The 18,746-nt window shown below is 38.6% G+C and overlaps 2 protein-coding genes across 2 annotated transcripts; one reads left to right on the forward strand and one right to left on the reverse strand.

Moving 5' to 3' along the window:
• Positions 1-540: 540 nt before the first annotated feature.
• trim69 (tripartite motif containing 69) lies at positions 541-11,665 on the reverse strand. The gene is made up of 6 exons (XM_046861212.1): positions 9,973-11,665; positions 5,380-5,475; positions 5,005-5,238; positions 3,576-3,598; positions 2,944-3,059; positions 541-2,685 (listed from the first exon to the last, which is right to left on the reverse strand). Exons 1-6 carry the CDS (start codon positions 10,465-10,467, stop codon positions 2,141-2,143), a joined length of 1,509 nt encoding a protein of 502 aa, XP_046717168.1. The 5' UTR covers positions 10,468-11,665; the 3' UTR covers positions 541-2,140.
• A 4,146-nt stretch (positions 11,666-15,811) lies between these two features.
• On the forward strand, positions 15,812-18,529 carry pcna (proliferating cell nuclear antigen). Its single transcript, XM_046860349.1, has 6 exons — positions 15,812-16,252; positions 16,885-16,982; positions 17,247-17,314; positions 17,499-17,693; positions 17,810-17,933; positions 18,129-18,529. The coding sequence occupies exons 1-6, from the start codon at positions 16,032-16,034 to the stop codon at positions 18,203-18,205; spliced, it is 783 nt and encodes a 260-aa protein (XP_046716305.1). The 5' UTR covers positions 15,812-16,031; the 3' UTR covers positions 18,206-18,529.
• Positions 18,530-18,746: the final 217 nt, after the last annotated feature.

The raw sequence follows: 18,746 nt of genomic DNA on the forward strand, positions 1-18,746 counted from the left end.
ATCTAACCGACATGTCCCTAATGGGTTTGGTCTCTCCTAGAATAAATCCATTCCAGAGGTCACAAAGGTTCACTGGATTTTTTAAGGATGAGACTTATACAAATTATTTATGACCTTCATACTTACCAAATTCCAACTCATCTGAACACTTATTGAAGATTTGAGACTGGAGTGTCAGCCAGAGCTCCCCAATACTACCACCAAAATAAAAACCTTGGAAAGAACTGTGTTCATTACTACAATATGGGTTTAGAGATTTTAAATATTCCAGGGAGTATTGAAACCTTTATGCCACCTCGTGGTCGTTCAACATCTTGCCAACTTGATGTTTGTTTGAGTAAAGGTGGACCATGTTTGTCTTCAGCCTCATTTGAACTTTTTACCGCCCCCTAGTGGTGGTACTTCACATGTGCCCTCCTCATGAAATACATTAATATTTAACAAAAAACATTAAAATCTTCTCTCCTTCAAATTGACATTAACTAATGTTCAATCTAAATAACAAACATTATAAATAACACAACAATTCTCGTTAAGATGTGCTGGTCAAATTTTTTTTATTAGTTATTAGACACTGTGATGTTTTTTATAGCTCTTAATGGTGAGGTGAGATTATTACATGAGCTCTAAGCCCATTAGAATACATCTCTTGGTATAATCAAATATATAGCATCTGCAGGTTCTAACATATTATAGCCTTTTGAAAATAATCTCAATACTGTTGAACAGATTTACTGGCTTATCATTTAAAACATTAAAAACATTTTACAGGACAAAATAAAATATTACTGGATTGCCATTATATAGTTTGGTATACCAGTATACCTTAATGTAATAATGTGTATAATGAATATGACAATATGTATGCAATACATAAACTATACAGGTCTGGATGACAAACAATAACAAGCCGTTTTTGGGAACACCAGATCATCACACCCATATATTGCATTCCCAAACCACAAATGTTAGAAGCACACAATTGAATTAAATATCTTTCTATACTATATCATTACACTTTCCCTTCACTGGAACTAAGGGGTCCAAACCTGTTCCAGCATGACAATGCCTCAGTGCACAAAGCAAGCTTCTTGAAGACATGGTGTGTTAAAGCTGGAGTGAAACATTTTAAGTGTCCTGCACAGAGATCAACCCCACTGAACACTTTTGGGATAATTTGGAATGCCAGCTGCACCCCAGACCTCCTCAGTGAATATCAGTGTCTCACCTCACTAATGCTCTTTGATTGAAATTCCCAAAGCCATATTATAAAATCGACTGGAAGAGTGTAAGCTGTACCAGCAGCATTCAACTGGAATCTAAAATACAGATTTTAATCTAATGGTCTGGTATCCACAAACTTTTGCCCATATTGTGTATTTGGTTTCCTCCTCTATTTACACAAAAGTATAAAAACAACACAAAACAAAAACAAAAATAATAGCCAGAACAGAATATCCATATCTACACCAGGTCCAGCCTGGTCTACAATGAGGTCTAAAGGTCTGAGAGAACTACGGTTTTAGATGTGATGATCATTTCCTGTCACATTTGAATAGAATTTTCTCAATATAATGAAAATTAGATACGAGGAAATAAAGAAATTATCAACTTCCACCTCTCCCTAATGTTTATTCTCTATCCACCTTCTGTGTTTCCTTACAGTTAAACAAGGATGAATTATTTACAGAGGTAGAAAAATCAGTAACCCGGTTGTCAAAGCAGATTTCATGTCTGCTCCCAGCATGACTTTTATAATCATTGTATTCATAACAAAAAAAAAAAACGAATCCTATAAATATTTCCTTTCTTTTTTTTGACCCAATTTATGTATTGAACAAGGCTAATTTAACTCTCTAGGTCTCCCATCATGACTCTCTTGGGATTCTCATTATGATTTGGACTCACAATTGCTAGATAACAGTGTGAATGATATTAAATCAAAATGACTTTGAAAGGAACAAGAAGTGAAGAGGATCATAAATAAGGATTTATCGCACCACTAAACAAAGGATTTCAGAACACTAAAACACTGGGAAGAATAAATGATTTGATAAATGATGCAGTAAAACATGGACGTGCACTCAAGGTCTTGGACCCTACAATGTCCTCTTTATTGCATTAGCACCAGAATTCCCGCTCATATTTTGGGCATGAAAACTTTAAGTGGCTCATTCTCATGCACTTTATCTAGGAAACCGAGATTGAAGTAAGGATAGAGGGTCTCGTTGAAGGTGTCGCAGAACGTGTAGAGGTGCGTCATGCTCTCAGCGTTGTAGAACGACACGAGGCCTCTCTTATAGTCCAGGTACACACCGATACGCTCCAACTGCTCATGCAAGGACAGGACGGTGGGGGGCCACGTCCCTGCCATGTACTGCACACCATAAGAGAGCGAGACAGTCCAGAAACCGTTGGCCGGCAATGCTTTGATCACACCCTTTCTGGCAACAGATTCTCGTGCCACGCCCACCGTCCACACAGCACTGCTTGACACCTCAATTTCCCAGTAGTGGCATCCGTGGGTGAACCCTTGACTGCCGAGCAAAGACAGAGCGGCGTCAAAGCGCTGCGGGTTGTCACGGGCAGAGCTGTTGAAGGTCTGGTACCGTACACAGGTGAGGGACGGGGTCACGCTCAACCACGGGTTCGCTGTGCTTGAGTTGAACGTGATGGCTGAAGGCACTGCACACAAGTAAATGATATTTTTTAGAAGATTCCATTTGAACTGTAAAAGTTTCATTTAGGACCCTGCAGAAAAAGGTTCCACATGGAACTGCTTTTCTGAGTTTTCAGGTTTTCGGCTGTTGTATTCTTGAAAAATAATCAATATGAGTGTCTAAATTATATTTAATAATCGATTAAAAAAGCTAACTATGCAAGCTAACTCGACAGACTGATACAGTGAGTCAGAACAATGGGATGTACACATAAGAAGAGAACCTGGATAGAGGCTGCCTTTCAGAGATTTCCAGACGCGGTATTGCAGCGGCCCAGCAAATCGACCCTCACACAGCTGTGGTGGTGTCAAACATGGTTTCTCAAACTTCATTGGCTGCCTGTGACAAAGCAAATAATACAACAGACCACGTAAATAAAAGATACATCAAGGCAGACAAATATAAATAGAACCGAGACAGAAAATACACTGGAATATATACTATGGTGCCCAGTAGGTAAAAAGTGGTTTACTCAGACATGCTGCCAAGAGGCAATGGGTAACATGATGCTATGATGCTATAGTTGGAGAAGAAGATGAAGTACAATCTTAGGAAAAAGCGTTGAAAAAGTTAAGGGTTCTTAGCTTCATTTAAAAGATCTACTTGGAACCCATTATGATAGCTAACCACAAAGGGTTCAATACACTAGACCATGAAACTGTTCCATTTTCTGAACGTGTTCCAATGCCTGAAGAACTTAAGCGTCCTTGGTTTATGCATTTTCCCCCAAGAGTCTACATGCTTGAATACATTTTAAAATAGAATTTTAAATAATAAGAATGGGACTGATAAAAATCCAAAACAAATTAAACAATACAAAATTATATTTAAAATGTTCCTGTATTTTTCTCTTACCTTTGAAGCAGAGTCCTTATGTTCTAAAAGGAAAAGGGAAGTAAAATCACTGATTAGTTTGGCACAGATTAACGTCTTTCCACATGAAATCAGCCCACTCCAGCTTTCCACCCCTTCTCTGTCCCTCTCTGGAAATCCCCCTGCCGTGCCGCACTCGGCTACAAAGTTTTATCTCCTCCATCAGGATAGACAGTGACATCACTCAATTAATTCCTGCATTTTCCTCACAAAGCATTTTTTCCGTTCTGTCCCCCAGGTCTCTAAAGCATGCATTAAACTCCAGTCTCGGTGCACTACAAAGAAGTATTCTTGTAACATGGATGACTCAGGACTGCAATGTGGCCAAATGTCAGCGATCCACTTGGGCGTTTACCAAATTCACAGTCTACAGTGGGGTTTAGGGGGAGCCATGAACACAACCAAAGAGAGGGCTATACTAACAAACCAAGAATTAGAACATACTCAGGAAAAACCATGGACCTAACCTCAGGAAAACCAACATTTTAAAATTACTGCATAAACACAAAGACTTGGCAAGAATTATACAAGAAAGGGAAGATAAAGTTTGGTGGGAAATGAGAAACAGGTGGAATCATGAGAACATGATCTAACGACCTAAAATGACTTCTTATTATCTACTTATTCATCTTGAATCATTAAAGGCCATTAAAATCTTTAAGTTGTTAAAATTACTACATTATTTAATAACTGATATAATTTACACCATAACTAGTATGTATTAGTATAACAGAATATGGAAATCCATAGAAGTCAGATTAAGAGCTTGATAAGACTATTTTTCCATTTCTTTTTTGATCAAATTATATTCAATCCACTCGATATACAAATGATTGTCAAATTAAAGGACAATGTATTGCTTGCCAGTGACAAACTGGCCCTTTAACTTATTTTGAGGCATAGTGTCTACTTCATCATGGCCCTGCTCCTATCCACAGGGCATGAGGCTTTATTGAATAGTTTGATGAGGATGACAATAATGTATATCATATGATGTGGTTTTGAGACTCACCAGATCTCAGATTTGGAGATTCTAAAGTCACAGGTTACTTTGTCACATCAGAAACACCACCGAGCATCTTGTCGAAAAGGTGGTGTTCTTTTTTCCAATACAGCCACAAATATCTGTAGATTGTTTAAATAGCTGTTCTGGTGACTGATGGTGGCCCAACTCACAGTTTATGCTTTTTTTTATGATCTGGCACCTATCTAAAAGTTCAAAGTAATGCTTATCTGATTAACTGACAGTTATGTGACCAGTGTCAATCGTTAGGTGACAGTAATAATTAATCCAGTATTTTTCGGAGCACTAGGTTTAATCTTTACTTTAAGCACTGGATAAAGAAGAAGTAAAGAATTATTCATTACTGTTACTAGCACCACAAAACAAACACTTGTTATGCAGACTGACCCGCAGAAGTATGTGGGGATCATGCTCCCTCAGTTTTTCTTCGATCTCTGAGACTGCACGGCGCAGTCGTGATATCTCCACACAAAGCAGGGCTTTGTGCTCGTCCAGGCGGATCAGCTCCCGCCGCTCTTCTGTCTTCAGCTTCACCTGCAGCATTTTCTCCTCCTGATACAAGAACTGGTGGAGGTCACTAAACTGGGCCTCGATACGCTGCTTGAGGTCCGCGGTGTGTTCCTGCAGCACAACAACACGATCAAGAAATAAAGGAAGTTAACAATCAGAATAATGATTCACAATAAATTCCAGAAATTCAACATCAACCTCACAAGTATGTTTTGAAGAAATTAATTTATTCTTGAACACTTTTTCCCTTACCTTCAGTTTCTTCACCTCATCCTCGGTCTCTCTTTCGCACTCCAGTGCTGTGTTTAGCTCTGCCTGAATTGCCATGGCTGAGCTGCTTAGCGAATTCTGATCAAATGCAAAGAGACTGATATTAAAAATCTCTATATAGCCAGCAACTTTACTTGTATTTGCTATTATATACCTTACTGCAGTTTGACTAGCATCCATTGTCTAGCAAAATCTTTCAGAAAGTGTGATAAAAGTTTTTAGGCACAATAAAAACTAATGAGGAACTAACCCAAAAGAGGTGGACACCATCATATAACACACCACCAAACATCAACAAAAACAAGTCTTGGCATGGGACAAGCAGCTTTTTATTTTTTTTATAGTTATAGCTTTTATAGTTATATTTAAGAGATAAATGTTTGTGTAATTTATTAAGTTTTAAGCACCCTAAAGGGGTTCTAGAGTGAAACCCCTTTCTAGCAGAGAGTTTACTGTCGTAGGTGCCTACAAGAACAAGTATTTCCAAAGAGAGACAGAGTTGATTTTGACCTCTTTTTTTGACTGCCCAAGTCTGGTTTTCCTAAGCTCTCTTTTCTTTCACGATCAAGCCTGTCTATTTAGATTTTCACATGGATTCATCTTTCACAAATTGCAAGCAAGTGTTTTGACACCTACAATGGATTTTTACATGACAGCCCAAACAAAATTGCTTTGAGAAAATTTCTTACCAACTCTAGCTCTATTTGCTCCTCCAGAACAAGGGTTATTGACACCAAAACCCATGACTGGGCATATTCTATTCAGTCATTCACCTTTACCTGTGTATGGTTAAAACGACTTTACCATTTATGAAATTCATGTGCTGCCAAGGGAGTCAGTGTATATTTGACCCCCATGTTAACAGTGTTGTATGGTTTAAAAGACAGGAGGTGAAGCTGGAGGTAGCAGAGCTGAAGATGTTGAGATTTTCATTGGGAGTGACGACGATGGACAGGATCAGAAACTAGTTTATTAGAGGGCCCGCACATGTAGGACGTTTTGGGGACAAAGTGAGAAAAGCCCGATTAAGATTTGTGCAGAGGAGGGACATGGGGTATATCAGTAGGAGAATGTTGAGGATGGAGCCACCAGGAGGGAGGAAAAGAGGAAGACCAAGGAGGAGGTTTATGGATGTGGTGAGGGAAGACATGCAGGTAGTTGGTTTGAGATGGTTTCAGAGTAGTTTGTAGATGGATGATGCGCTGTGGCGACCCCTAATGGAAGCAGCCAAAAGAAGAAGAAGAAGAAAAAGTTAACAGAAACAGTGTTGCACTATATTTTACTTTTTGTTCCTTAATAAGATGCTTTATCAAGGGTTTTTGATGTTTCTACTATATTTACAATTGTCTTATTTTTTCAGTTGAGCAGTTATCGGTTAGGGCCTTGCACAAAGGCCCAGTAGTGGGTGCTTGGTGGTGTTTGGATTTTAACGCCGATCAGAAGTCCAACATCTTAAGCTCTGATTTACCACTTTTAGTAAATCCTACTAGATTTACTTTCTACTGGTTGTGTAGAACCAGACTTGCCTTCTTATTGGTACTATGATCTCAGCCATGCACACAAGTCACTGCTTCCTAGAGATCCTCCTGACCCACTTTCACCTTCAAAACCTGGTGGTCCCAGCCTTGGATTTTAGTAATTGTGCAGTGTAAGCAACAATGTTAGTGGGAAGTCGTTTTGCAAGACTGTTTCCATGATTTAATTTATTTTAGTCAGATATAAGATAAACAAATTTTTTCTATGCATGCTATATGTATATTTCTGTGAGATTTTTGAAACATGGTCTGGGTTAATGGGGCAGAATGTAACATTGAACAGACCACACTGAGAATAGATCATGCTGTAGAGCAGCTGAACAAAAAAAAAAAAAAAAAAAAGGGAAATTTGGCTTCTCTGGGGAGGATTACAATAACCACCCACACTCTCTAAACTCTATAAACATTTAGATGTAAACTAAGATATAGTTCTGCTTGAAAAGTGTTTAGTTTGTCCACAACTGTCTGAATGTAGTCAGTGTTCTGAAGTTTTAAGGGTTTCAAGCAAAAACCCTATTTGTGCCCCTTACCAAAGGATCACCACTTACTAACCACACCAAAAAAAATCTAGATACAACCCTCTGTCCTAATTTCACTCTGATTCATTCCCTATAGTAGATGTCACAATCATCCACTTGACTTGTCTCTGACATGGCACACTTGGCACCTGACTTTATTTGTTTTTTAGGTAGAACTTGACTAATCGCACTTGCATCAGCTCTGACTTGTTCGGGCAAGTCCGCTTAAACATCTTCGCTTTGACATACTGAACCTATAGGCCTGTAGACATTAGAAGTTTGGTTGGAACAAAAATAATGAGCTGGGGTACAGGCATTGCTCAGAGTCATTGCATCTCACTAGTGATGTTACTCTTGGTAAACTAGATTTTTACTCACTGCTTTGCTTTTACTCACTACTCACTGATTTTTACTCACTGCTTTGCTTTTACTCACTACTCACTGCTTTTTACTCACTGCTTTGCACTGCCACTTGACTTGTGATAAGCATCTATTTCTCATTTTTCTCACCTGAGCAATATTTGTTTTATGCTGCTGGTTATCAATCAGTATGCAGCACTAAAACACAAATAACTTCCCCTCTGCATGGCTTGCCATATCATGGAAACCATGAGTTTCTGTATGATACACAGTTTCAGCCTGCTTTAAGACAAGTTACATCTTGTGTTTCTGTGCATGAATAGCATCTATCAACATAGTGTGCTTAAGGCTAAATATACATCATTAGACCCAGTGGTAAGTCCTGGATTTTACACCTAGGCCTCCAGTGGTGTCCTGGCTAAATCAATCCACCTCTTAAAACCACCATTATGATGCCATTGCTACAGAAACCATCAATACAATAAAGTAATGCAGTTTAACAAAGCGCCATTACTAAAGCAAGAAACCCACTTAACATAATTCAACAAGTCTCCCTTCACTGGAGCCACAGCTGCAATACCTGCATACATCATCTCTAGAAGAAGCATCAATATTAACCTTATAAAATGATTCCAGGTTTTCTGTGAATTAGTGTTTTCCTGGTGATTTGAAATAAAGGCAAAGTGTGTGTTTTTGTGCAAATTCTACAGGAAAGTAAACACAAAAGTATACATGGATAATGAAAAAAGCTTAACAACTGTTTTGGCTGGCCTTCAATACAATGTCCATTTTTTCTTTAAAAAAAAAGTCCATCTTGAATATAGCCTTGTAAATATATCTGGAACCAAATAATAACACTTATCCTCTGTTAGCCATTGTGGAATAAAAAACAGCTATTATATGCACTTGAGTGTATTTGAGTTTTTGCAGAGATGCTGTTTGTGATCTCTGACAAGTGGGCTCTCTGAGCATCCGCTCAAAGGATGTGAAAATGCCGACATTATTGTCTGCCTGCTAGATGGCCTCGGAATCTGATTGGTTTAAGCGTCAGCTTCCAGCAACATGTATTTTAAACTATAGGCGCCCATAGAATGTGATATACAACATTCAATGTGATGGCTGAAATCTGATTGGATCGAAACTTTAACCTAAACTTACACTCCTAGAAGCAGCACATCTGAGACATATTCATAGCTAAAAATCTATCAAAACGCAAGTCTTTGATTCTGGTAGATATTATACCCACTATCAATCAGACCAGACTAAATACCAGCATTTCAGGCTGAATTTAGTTCAATGCTGATACTCATCAGCTGCCCAGGAAATCTTTAATAACATACAGGTTGTAAGGAAATGGCGCAAAACCAAGCAATGCCTTGTCTGGCCTGCCATCAAGCTTTGTTTCTGAGTATAATCAGTTCCTTAAATCTACCAGTTATCATTAATTCATATTCACTAAGCATTTTATCCTGGTCAGAGTCACTATGAATTCGCCACATATCCCAAAATCAGTGTGTGCAAAGCAGGAATCTACTGGGTTGCCAGTCTATCACAGATCCAAATGAACACACACATTTACACATGGGCACAATTTAGTGTTGCTACTTCTGCAACTGTTGCTCGAATGTATTGGAGGTGGGAGGAAGCTGGACATGTGGACACAGTCAAAACATGCAAGGACAGCTCATGATCTTAAGATTGACCCAAGAACCAAGAAGAAGTGGTTGCTGGAAGCAATGTAATAACACAGCCAATTTGTTGTGAAACAGAACAAACCCCACTTCCAGCTTGCTGTACTAGAAAATGTGCCAGATATTAAAATGCAATTTAAACACTTAAATTGTAACCGAAGACATTGGGGAGATATCAGTTGATACACTTCTCACACAGCTCTATGGAGCTTGTTCAGAATTATGCATATTCTCCCTGTGTCCATGTGAATTTCCTCTTCTCCTGTTTGCTCCAACTGATGGAAATTATACTGGTAAGCATGCTTTATTGCCTTTATCTGTGAGCATCTGCCTGATGCCATAAATGAACGTGTATGTGGAGATCCGAAGTGAATGATCACCCAGGCACCCAAAGTTCTAATGCTCACTGAAGTGTGTTGGTGTCAACAAGAACATAAAACCATAGGGATACTTCTTGGTGCTTCACCTCACCCTGTATTTCTGCTCGGCCTCGTCCACGCAGACCAGCGCGTGAGACCGGTGCTCCTGAGAGACGGCGCAGACGAGACACACGAGCTCGTGCTCCTCCTCGCAGTAGAGCTTCAGCTCCTCGCGGTGGCGCGCGCAACGCGGTGCGAGACTCGGCGCGCTGCTAAGGGCGCTCGCGCTCTCCTCCTCGATCTCCCGGCTGTAGCTCTCCACGATGTTGGCCACTATGCGGTTGGGCCGGTAACTCTGACCGGGGAAAACTTTCCGGCACTGAGGGCACGAGACGGAGGAACCGGTACCGGGTTGGCCGTGTGCACGCGTGCCTCCGCCGCCGCTCCAGTAGTTGGTAATGCACGACTGGCAGAAAGTGTGATCGCAAGGCAGCGACACGGGCTGCTTAAATAAATCCAGGCAGATTGAGCAGGTCAGATCGCGGCTCAGACGCTGCGCCATCTTTGGCTTTTCTGGTTTTTCCGGTTTGGGACGTTTGTTAGACATCAGCTCGGTCTAGAGGAGATGAAGGAGGTTCTTGTTTCTTGCGTGCAGAATCTTTGGAGATGTTAGTCTCACTCTCACCTGCAGCAGGTCTCCTCGTGACTTTTTGTACTTTCTGAGGGAATCAACCTGGAGCTTGGTTTCTTTCTTCTTCTCGTTCTCTCTCACGTTTTTTTGGCTCGACACAGTCTTCCTGTTGACTGTCAGAAAGGAAAAGGGGGAGACTGGAATATAGTGGGCTGGTGGGCGTTTCGTGTCTCCTACTCGTTTCAGGAGCAAATGGGCGTGCGTGCGTGTGTGTCTGTGTGTGTTTTACTGATGTGGACTTTTGGAGTTCTCAATACTTGACGTCATCTTTACAACCCAAGGTTTTAATTATAAGGCACGTATGGAAATCCATGTTAACTAATTAAATCTAAAAAAAAATGACCATCACAATTAAATGCATGCATCAAGATTACAGCAAAACAAAACATATAACCTAAAAAATGACCGAAAAGAAAAAGGTGGTGAGAACTTCCAGGGTTCCTCCAGTGCAAAGGCAGGTGGCTGAGATCCTGTGTCAGAAAGCAACAAATAGACGATCCTTGAACTATAGTTGATAAGACTGAATCAGAGGCTGCATGGTGTACAATTGCTTAAAGACATGTTGAGTAAGCACAGGTTTATAATTGACTGACTACTGAATGGCTCCAGGAGTCCAAAGTGCTGCAGAGAACATTTACTCCTGCTGTTATTCTACAGAAAATTCTCATAAAAACCCCTAGAGTGACTCTGCATGTGTCAGCACTACAGTCCAGTAAATCAAGCCACATGTGTCCTACTTTCACCCACGCCATCTTTCTAACCATCTACAAAACTACTTCGGAGAAAGTGATTAGTACTCGGTTTGAATCTAAACACATGTCCCAGTATGTTGTCCATTATAAACAATAATTGAGATATTAATTATTTTTGTTGGCTCTGTCTCAAATTTCTCCTTTACATGCTCATTGGATTGTTTAATTTTCCATTTGCGAAAGTTGTTCATGTAAAATCCTTGACTTCAAGTGAACAGCTAATTTCAATGGGTATCTTGCATTTTGTTTTCCAACAATTTCCCATTTAAAAATTAACATAATCTTAATTTTGACTAATCCCCTAATTAGCAACACACACTTACTGGTACTGATATTCATCTCAGACTCCAGTGTAACATTATATAAATCTCACACCTGCTACAAAAAAGGCCAAAAAAACCCTTTCATCCTTATGAGATACTCAGTTCATCTCATACGTGAAACTTTATGTATATAACACACACAAGAACCCAATCAAAATGCAAATTGCACAGTATACAAAGTTATTCAATATAGTTGTTTGCTTATGCCTGTTTGTTTGGGGAAGAACCACATACAGTACAATATAGGTGTGCTGGTCCATCTGATGTCCACATATATTTGGTCATAAAGTGTATATGTACCCTCATTTTGATTGCATGTGAGTTTAGTATTAGTGTTTCATCTTTTCAGAGTTTGTGCGTGACCCATAACGCAATACACGCATATGTTGGAGGAATAGCAATGCAATGATTATGTAGTTAAAGCGCTTGTTTTTGCAGACACAACCTTTTTGAACACTACTGTGACTAATTCCATAATGACTGATGGTGAGGAATCACTTGAAACCACAACAAAACTATAGCAACAAAGAGCGCTTTACAAACTACGCTCTGCTCAAATCCAGTCATGGAGTGATCATTTCTTTTCTGGACCGCACATAAAGGTTTTTTCTAACTGGCACACAGAATGTTTTAAATTATAGATTTAGTTTTCCTGACAGTAGGAAAATACAACAACATCTGAATCATGATATTACAAGGTATATGTGGAATTTCTTTGTGCATTGTATTAATATAAATAGCAAAAATTAGAAAAATAATGATTATGCCCAATGGTGTTCTTGAAAAAGTTTAATAAGGAGATATGATTTGATATGAAGCTGAGTTACTGGTACTGGTTACTGGTTTTATCTTTAAAATACCACAGTAATTGAACAGCAATTTTTAGATCAAATGCAAATGAGACACCTTGAAATAAAAAAGATTATAGCCAATATTTATCCGCTAAATTCACACCACAACACAGGTGGAAAAATTACATTGTTTGATGGTTATAATGCACTCACTGGGAGACTCCTTCCTAAAATACAAAATAAATAATGTAGCAGTACCATAAGGCAATAACCCACGCGAATTAAGGTCAAGAGCTTTAGATGACTGACTGAAAATTTGATCTCTGTGCCTTTGCCCTCGGTATGGCTGATGGTGCCAAATGGTTTTCTATGTGTATTTCCATTCTCCTGGGATTTTTCTACACAGTTTTAAGGTGCAAAAGAAAACCAAAGACATCTAGTTAGCTAAAAGTCTGCAAGTTGTCAGTTAGAGGAGAGCAACCAAACTGGTTCCAGCTGACAGGAAATCTAGAGTTTCTCAAAAAAACACTCTTTACGACCATGGTGAGAAGAAACGTATCTCCTAATACATTGAAAATTGAGGCTACTCAAGGCTACATCACCATTCTTTTCCTGTGTTAAAACAAGGGCATTAACAGAAGCCTTTGATTTGCCTTATATAAGGATCTATTGTTAATGTTATGGTGTTATAGATGATTAATCAACACCTTCTTAAAAAATCCAGAACAAGAATTAAAAATGTTCTTGGATATAACAAATGGATTGGTATCATTCAGCAGCTTTATGTAAAAGGCCTGGCCAAGGTTTCAATGTGGATTTTTTTGTTTAAAGTGTTTGGGATTATATTTTGGTCATTTTTTAATATAGAATTTCTTTAATACAATTTATTTAGCTTGTTTAAAAGCCTCATTCTGTACAAACAACATAACTGCATGTCTTTCTGTGAATGGGTATGTATGTGAAAAATTACATTTGAACAGATTCCAATATTGTTATTGAATAATGGTTTTGCAGTTCACACAGTGTTAAGCTGCCATCTCTTACATGCAAACCTAAAAATGCAAAAGGCTTGATTCAGAGTGGCATAGAATCTAGTTTTATGGTTAAAATTTAATGTGGAAAGACGGAGTTACAGCAACAAGCTTTTAACAAAATGAGATCTGTGTAACTGGTGTATAACCAAAATATACAAAAAAGTCAGGATTATTTTTCTTAAAATAAATAATTAATTCACAAGAAATTACTATATATATATAACAAAACTAGTGACAGAATTCTGTCAGAAATTGTTACATAACTGATTATCAGCACATGCCTGCTGAAGAAAGCCATATGAGCTCAGTTTCCTGTTAGCTTTGTCTAATTATAATTGTCATTTCCTGCTTTTCTTACCAGTTTCCATAATATGATTGTAGAAGGGTCACAGTTTTCCAAAGGGTGATTTATAAGATCTTAAATTCCTAAAACTCAGACATGCGCAAGTTATAACTATTTTTTTCCACTTTTATGTTCATAGTTTAACACAACTACTAAAGGCTCATCCTTGCAGAACATTTTAAGGAAAAAAAAAAAAAAAAGAGTTAAATCTGCAGCAAGACAATAAGAACATGGATGTGTCTCTGAAAAATGATAAAAGACTAGATGTTTCCAAACTTTTGAGAGGTACTATAAGTTATAAAAATGGTTTGTGGTGCATTATGATCATAAGCGATGTTGATTCCTGTTTCCTTTTAAAAAAAAAATCACAAATTAGTAACCATTTACAAGTAAGGTCATGATGCAACCAAGTATGTTGGAAAATGAGGCCAGTAACCATGTGGATTTTCTGTACTTTTTCTGTTTTTGTGGTTGCATCATGTTAATAATGGTTCTGTCTGTTTGTGAAATATTAATCATTTGATGTTGTGCGTTTGGGTAAAACGTCTTAAAGTGTCTTCACTTTTTATTTTCTACTGTATAAATATCAAGCTCTACTTCACCATGCACTTCCAGGTTGTGTTGTTTTTGGGTTCTTATTTGAAAGCTTACACTGTAGCATGTCTCCATAACTGGTGCATATATGTAGAATATATTTACTTTTAATAAATGTACTCCAATACACATTACACCAAAGTTTCTTGACTCCTCAGATACATGACGATGTTTCAGCTTATCCATCCATTAGTTGAAAAAAAAAAGGCGGACTTTCCCACAGCTGGAGCAGAGCAGAGAAATCCCGCTGAGCTCATCATATAGACACTCTCTACATGGATTAAGTTACAGGCTCTTACATCATTGTTTGGCAGAATGACAAAAATGGCCGCTGTGATGACATGTCTTAATGTCCTTAAACTCCATTGCTTATATGCTTACATCCCCATGAGGGGTATTTGCATGTTATTTCATGGGTTTTGCTCTAATTAAAATTTGGGCTAAAAACAAACCACGGCCACATACATTGTTTTTGTAAAACATGCAAGACCAAGATACTTACTTTGTCAAGGGAAACTATGGCTTTAAAGTATACAGGCAAAAACTACAGGAGTGAAGAATAAACACCTTTAGATTTTTTGCAGTCAGGTACTCAAAATGTAAAATGAACTCCATTGACCTCCTCAGTTTATATTAAATTGATGACCATTAGGTAAATGTGTACAAGAATATTTTGCCTAAGTGGTTAATTGAGAGAAAACCTTAGGCCCAAGAAGATGCTATTTATAAGCCAGTTTGAGTTTAAGTTATAGAGATTTGCTTTAAATCGATCAAACTGGAATTCACTACATTTAAAATGTTTGGCCTATTTAAAAATCTTATAATGAGGTGGGGAAAAAACATTTCAATATAATTTTAATATAAATGTTTTACTTTTTTATATATATTTCCGTAAGTATTCACATTTTATTACGTTCCGTACAACATACAGTATAGTGAGGTCGGTCGATTATTGTGAAACAGTGACATCTTGTGGCCGCTAAGTGGTATTGCAACAGTATCTACTTTATAGACTTACGCCGGTTTCTGCATAAACATTAAGCTGTTTCACATAATACATTATTATATAATTATTAAAAAATCTCTTTCGAAAATATACTGTTATTAACACACTATAACAGACGCTGCACGAATGTTGGAGCTCAATTTTGGAGGCAGTGACATCCTGTGCAAATTGCTTCAAGGGATTTGTAGTTTCTTGCCTCACGCGCTTTTACAGCCTCTGTGGTTACAGCTCAGCTAACAGTTGTTCAAAAGGTCCAGATTTACTCGTTCAAAACGTGTGTATTATAATGTCGCGATGTTCTGTTGGAACGCTTCTTCTTCTTCTTCTTTTTCCGGCTGCTTTTTCACGGAACACAATGCAAAAAGAAGCCGTCACGACGGAAGTGACGTCGGGGACGACACCGGACGTTTCAATGAAAAGCAACCGGAAAGCGCGCGCAAGCGACAGTCTCGGAGCAGCTCGGCTTTAGGCGTGCGTCACGCGCTCTCAGCTTGGTTTCATTTACATTTAAAATTAAAAGTTTCTTCAGCGAGATCCGATCTAAGTCCGACATCCTGAGACTCACGGAAGCGTGCTAGTCAGATCGGTATTTAATTATTTTTGTTGTTGTAATATTAAAAAAAGAAAAGCTGCAGACATGTTTGAGGCCCGACTGGTTCAAGGCTCCATCCTGAAGAAGGTGCTGGAGGCCCTAAAGGATCTGATCACCGAGGCGTGCTGGGATGTGAGCTCGTCGGGGATCTCTCTGCAGAGCATGGACTCGTCTCATGTGTCCCTGGTGCAGCTCACACTGCGCAGCGACGGCTTCGACTCGTACCGCTGCGACAGGAATCTCGCCATGGGTGTCAACCTGAGCAGGTCAGTCAGACTCCACACTTAGAGCTCGAATAAAACTACTAGACGTGTGTTGTGATTCTGCTGTCGGAGTTTAATATCGTAGGGTTCAGTTGTATAACTTTTGTCAACATGGCGATTGCGTTTCTTCTTGCTCTCGTATTCTCGTATTCATTAATACCTCAAGTCGTTTAACATGAAGATCCTGCTTTTTTATGACACATGCATCTCAATTGCGTGAGTTTTGGTGCTGGAAATACAACTTTCTTTTGTTTGGCGGAGGAGGAAACCCGCGCTTCTTTCTTTTTGGCGCTGCGTTAGTGACGTCATTTTCGCGCGTAGATCCCCGTTGGCGGGAATCTTGACTTCCCGCGCGATCGCCTTGTTTTTTATCACGTTGTAGCCAATGAGATCGCAGTCAATCTGTTTATTAGAATTTTAAGATTACACGTGTTTTTACCACTTTTTTTTTCTCACACACACAAATAATTCAAGATAATCTGTCAAGTTGTATTTTTTTTGTTAGCTGTGTATCAAACATTTGTTTTTATACCAATGAAAGGCCATAATTTACCTCAGGCATTGTCATGATTTGTTTTTCCTTTTACGTTGTGTCTTTTTAATAGTGTATTTTATTTTATTTTTTTTTCTTTTAGCATGTCTAAAATCCTGAAGTGTGCCGGGAATGAGGACATCATTACCCTGAGAGCGGAAGACAATGCAGATTCTCTGGCTTTGGTTTTCGAGACTCTCAGTGAGTTATTTTACTTTTATCTGTCAGTAATATTTTGTTGTGGTGTCTCAACAAAGTCCTGGATTACTGATCCTAAGACCCTTACTGCTCTATGGGTGCTTTCACCCCAGCTTCCTAATGAGCTTTAATATGCTTAGAAGGAATTTCCTGTTGCTGTAATTGACATGTTTTTACAAAAAGCTTCCCTGTTGCATACTTTACATACATGATGTGTAATCATATGTATAAAGTATTTAAACGAACTTATGGTGTAAACACTTTCAGATCAGGAGAAAGTCTCTGATTATGAGATGAAGCTAATGGACTTGGATGTGGAGCAGCTTGGAATTCCAGTAAGTATAAAGTATTCAGAAAGTCATGAACCATTAACGGTGACATGGATTTGTCATGGTTGAAAGAAGACCAACAATCTTGTGGATCTCAAGACAGAGTAGAATATCGTAATCTGGATTGTAAAGTGATTCTTTTTTGCCTCATAAACAGCAAATGAACGTTCATGTTTTTTGTGTTTTTTAGGAGCAGGAGTATAGCTGTGTAGTGAAGATGCCCAGTGGTGAATTTGCTCGGATTTGCCGGGATTTGTCCCAGATTGGAGATGCTGTGATGATCTCCTGTGCCAAAGACGGTGTGAAGTTCTCTGCCAGTGGTGAACTGGGAACTGGAAACATCAAACTGTCTCAAACAAGCAATGTGGACAAAGAAGATGAGGCTGTAAGAGGCATTTGTGTATAGTGTGTTCTCATTTGTGCTTATGATTATTTTATACAAAAATCAGTGAGGTTCTTATCAAATGTACTGCTCTTCTTGTGACCCCCTTATCTGATTAGGTGACTATTGAAATGAACGAACCTGTGCAGCTCATCTTTGCACTGAACTACCTGAACTTCTTCACCAAGGCCACTCCTCTCTCCAAGACGGTCACACTCAGCATGTCTGCAGATATCCCACTTGGTAAATTATATGGTCAAAACATGGCTCATTTCCACATGCACAAACTTCAGCCTTATCAAGTGATTCTGTTTTAATCTCCATAAGATTGATTCTGGTTTTTAATCTAAAGAGCATTTTTATCCACTTTGTGTTGTGCTTAATCTTTTTAGATTTAATGATTTATTTTTTTTTCCATCTCTCCCTCTTAAATTTCAGTGGTGGAGTACAAGATTGCAGATATGGGTCACATCAAGTACTACCTAGCTCCTAAAATTGACGAGGAGTCATCCTGAATTCTCACTTCAGCCATTTCAGCCCCAAATATTTCTGCGTAACTGGTACATTTTGGCAGTTCCTTGGATCCCAAACCAGGGAACATACACAACAGACTGTCGAAACAGTAAAGTTCACATCACATGTCCTGACTTTCAGTCTTTGTTTATCCAAATCCTTTCCTTTTTCTTTTTTTTTTCTTTTTGATTCCCCCTCTGATCTGCCTTGAAGCACTAGGAGTGTGTCTGTTTTCATTCCAATACTTTGTAGATAAAAATATCTGTAAATATGCCAATTTGGACTTTTCATTCTGTTACCCACTAATAAACATTTTGTAATATGTGCGTGAGATCACTGTCCTTTTATTTTGCGTAGTCATTGCACTAAATTTACAGTAGCATTGTTAAATATGTTCACAGCAAATCAATTGTAGAATTGTAAATTACTGTTAAATATGCATGAGGTTATCTGGGAACCTTGCTTGAACAATAGTGTGTATACATAAAGATTAGCTAGGATATTGCTAGTGTCCAAGATGGCGTTATGTGGGGTACTTGTTCA

Source organism: Silurus meridionalis, chromosome 11 (assembly GCF_014805685.1).
Source record: "Silurus meridionalis isolate SWU-2019-XX chromosome 11, ASM1480568v1, whole genome shotgun sequence".
NCBI classification, from domain to species: Eukaryota; Metazoa; Chordata; class Actinopteri; order Siluriformes; family Siluridae; genus Silurus; species Silurus meridionalis.

Excerpts from the sequence above, each read along its gene's own strand:
- trim69 (XM_046861212.1), bottom strand. The coding sequence starts at position 10,467 with ATGTCTAACAAACGTCCCAAACCGGAAAAACCAGAAAAGCCAAAGATG. Across the intron at positions 5,476-9,972 it reads AGGCCGAGCAGAAATACAGG|AATTCGCTAAGCAGCTCAGC; the intron begins GTGAGGTGAAGC and ends GCATTTGATCAG. Across the intron at positions 3,599-5,004 it reads ATCCCCACATACTTCTGCGG|AACATAAGGACTCTGCTTCA; the intron begins GTCAGTCTGCAT and ends TTTTCCTTTTAG.
- pcna (XM_046860349.1), top strand. The coding sequence starts at position 16,032 with ATGTTTGAGGCCCGACTGGTTCAAGGCTCCATCCTGAAGAAGGTGCTG. Across the intron at positions 16,983-17,246 it reads TTTGGTTTTCGAGACTCTCA|ATCAGGAGAAAGTCTCTGAT; the intron begins GTGAGTTATTTT and ends AAACACTTTCAG. Across the intron at positions 17,315-17,498 it reads TGGAGCAGCTTGGAATTCCA|GAGCAGGAGTATAGCTGTGT; the intron begins GTAAGTATAAAG and ends TGTGTTTTTTAG.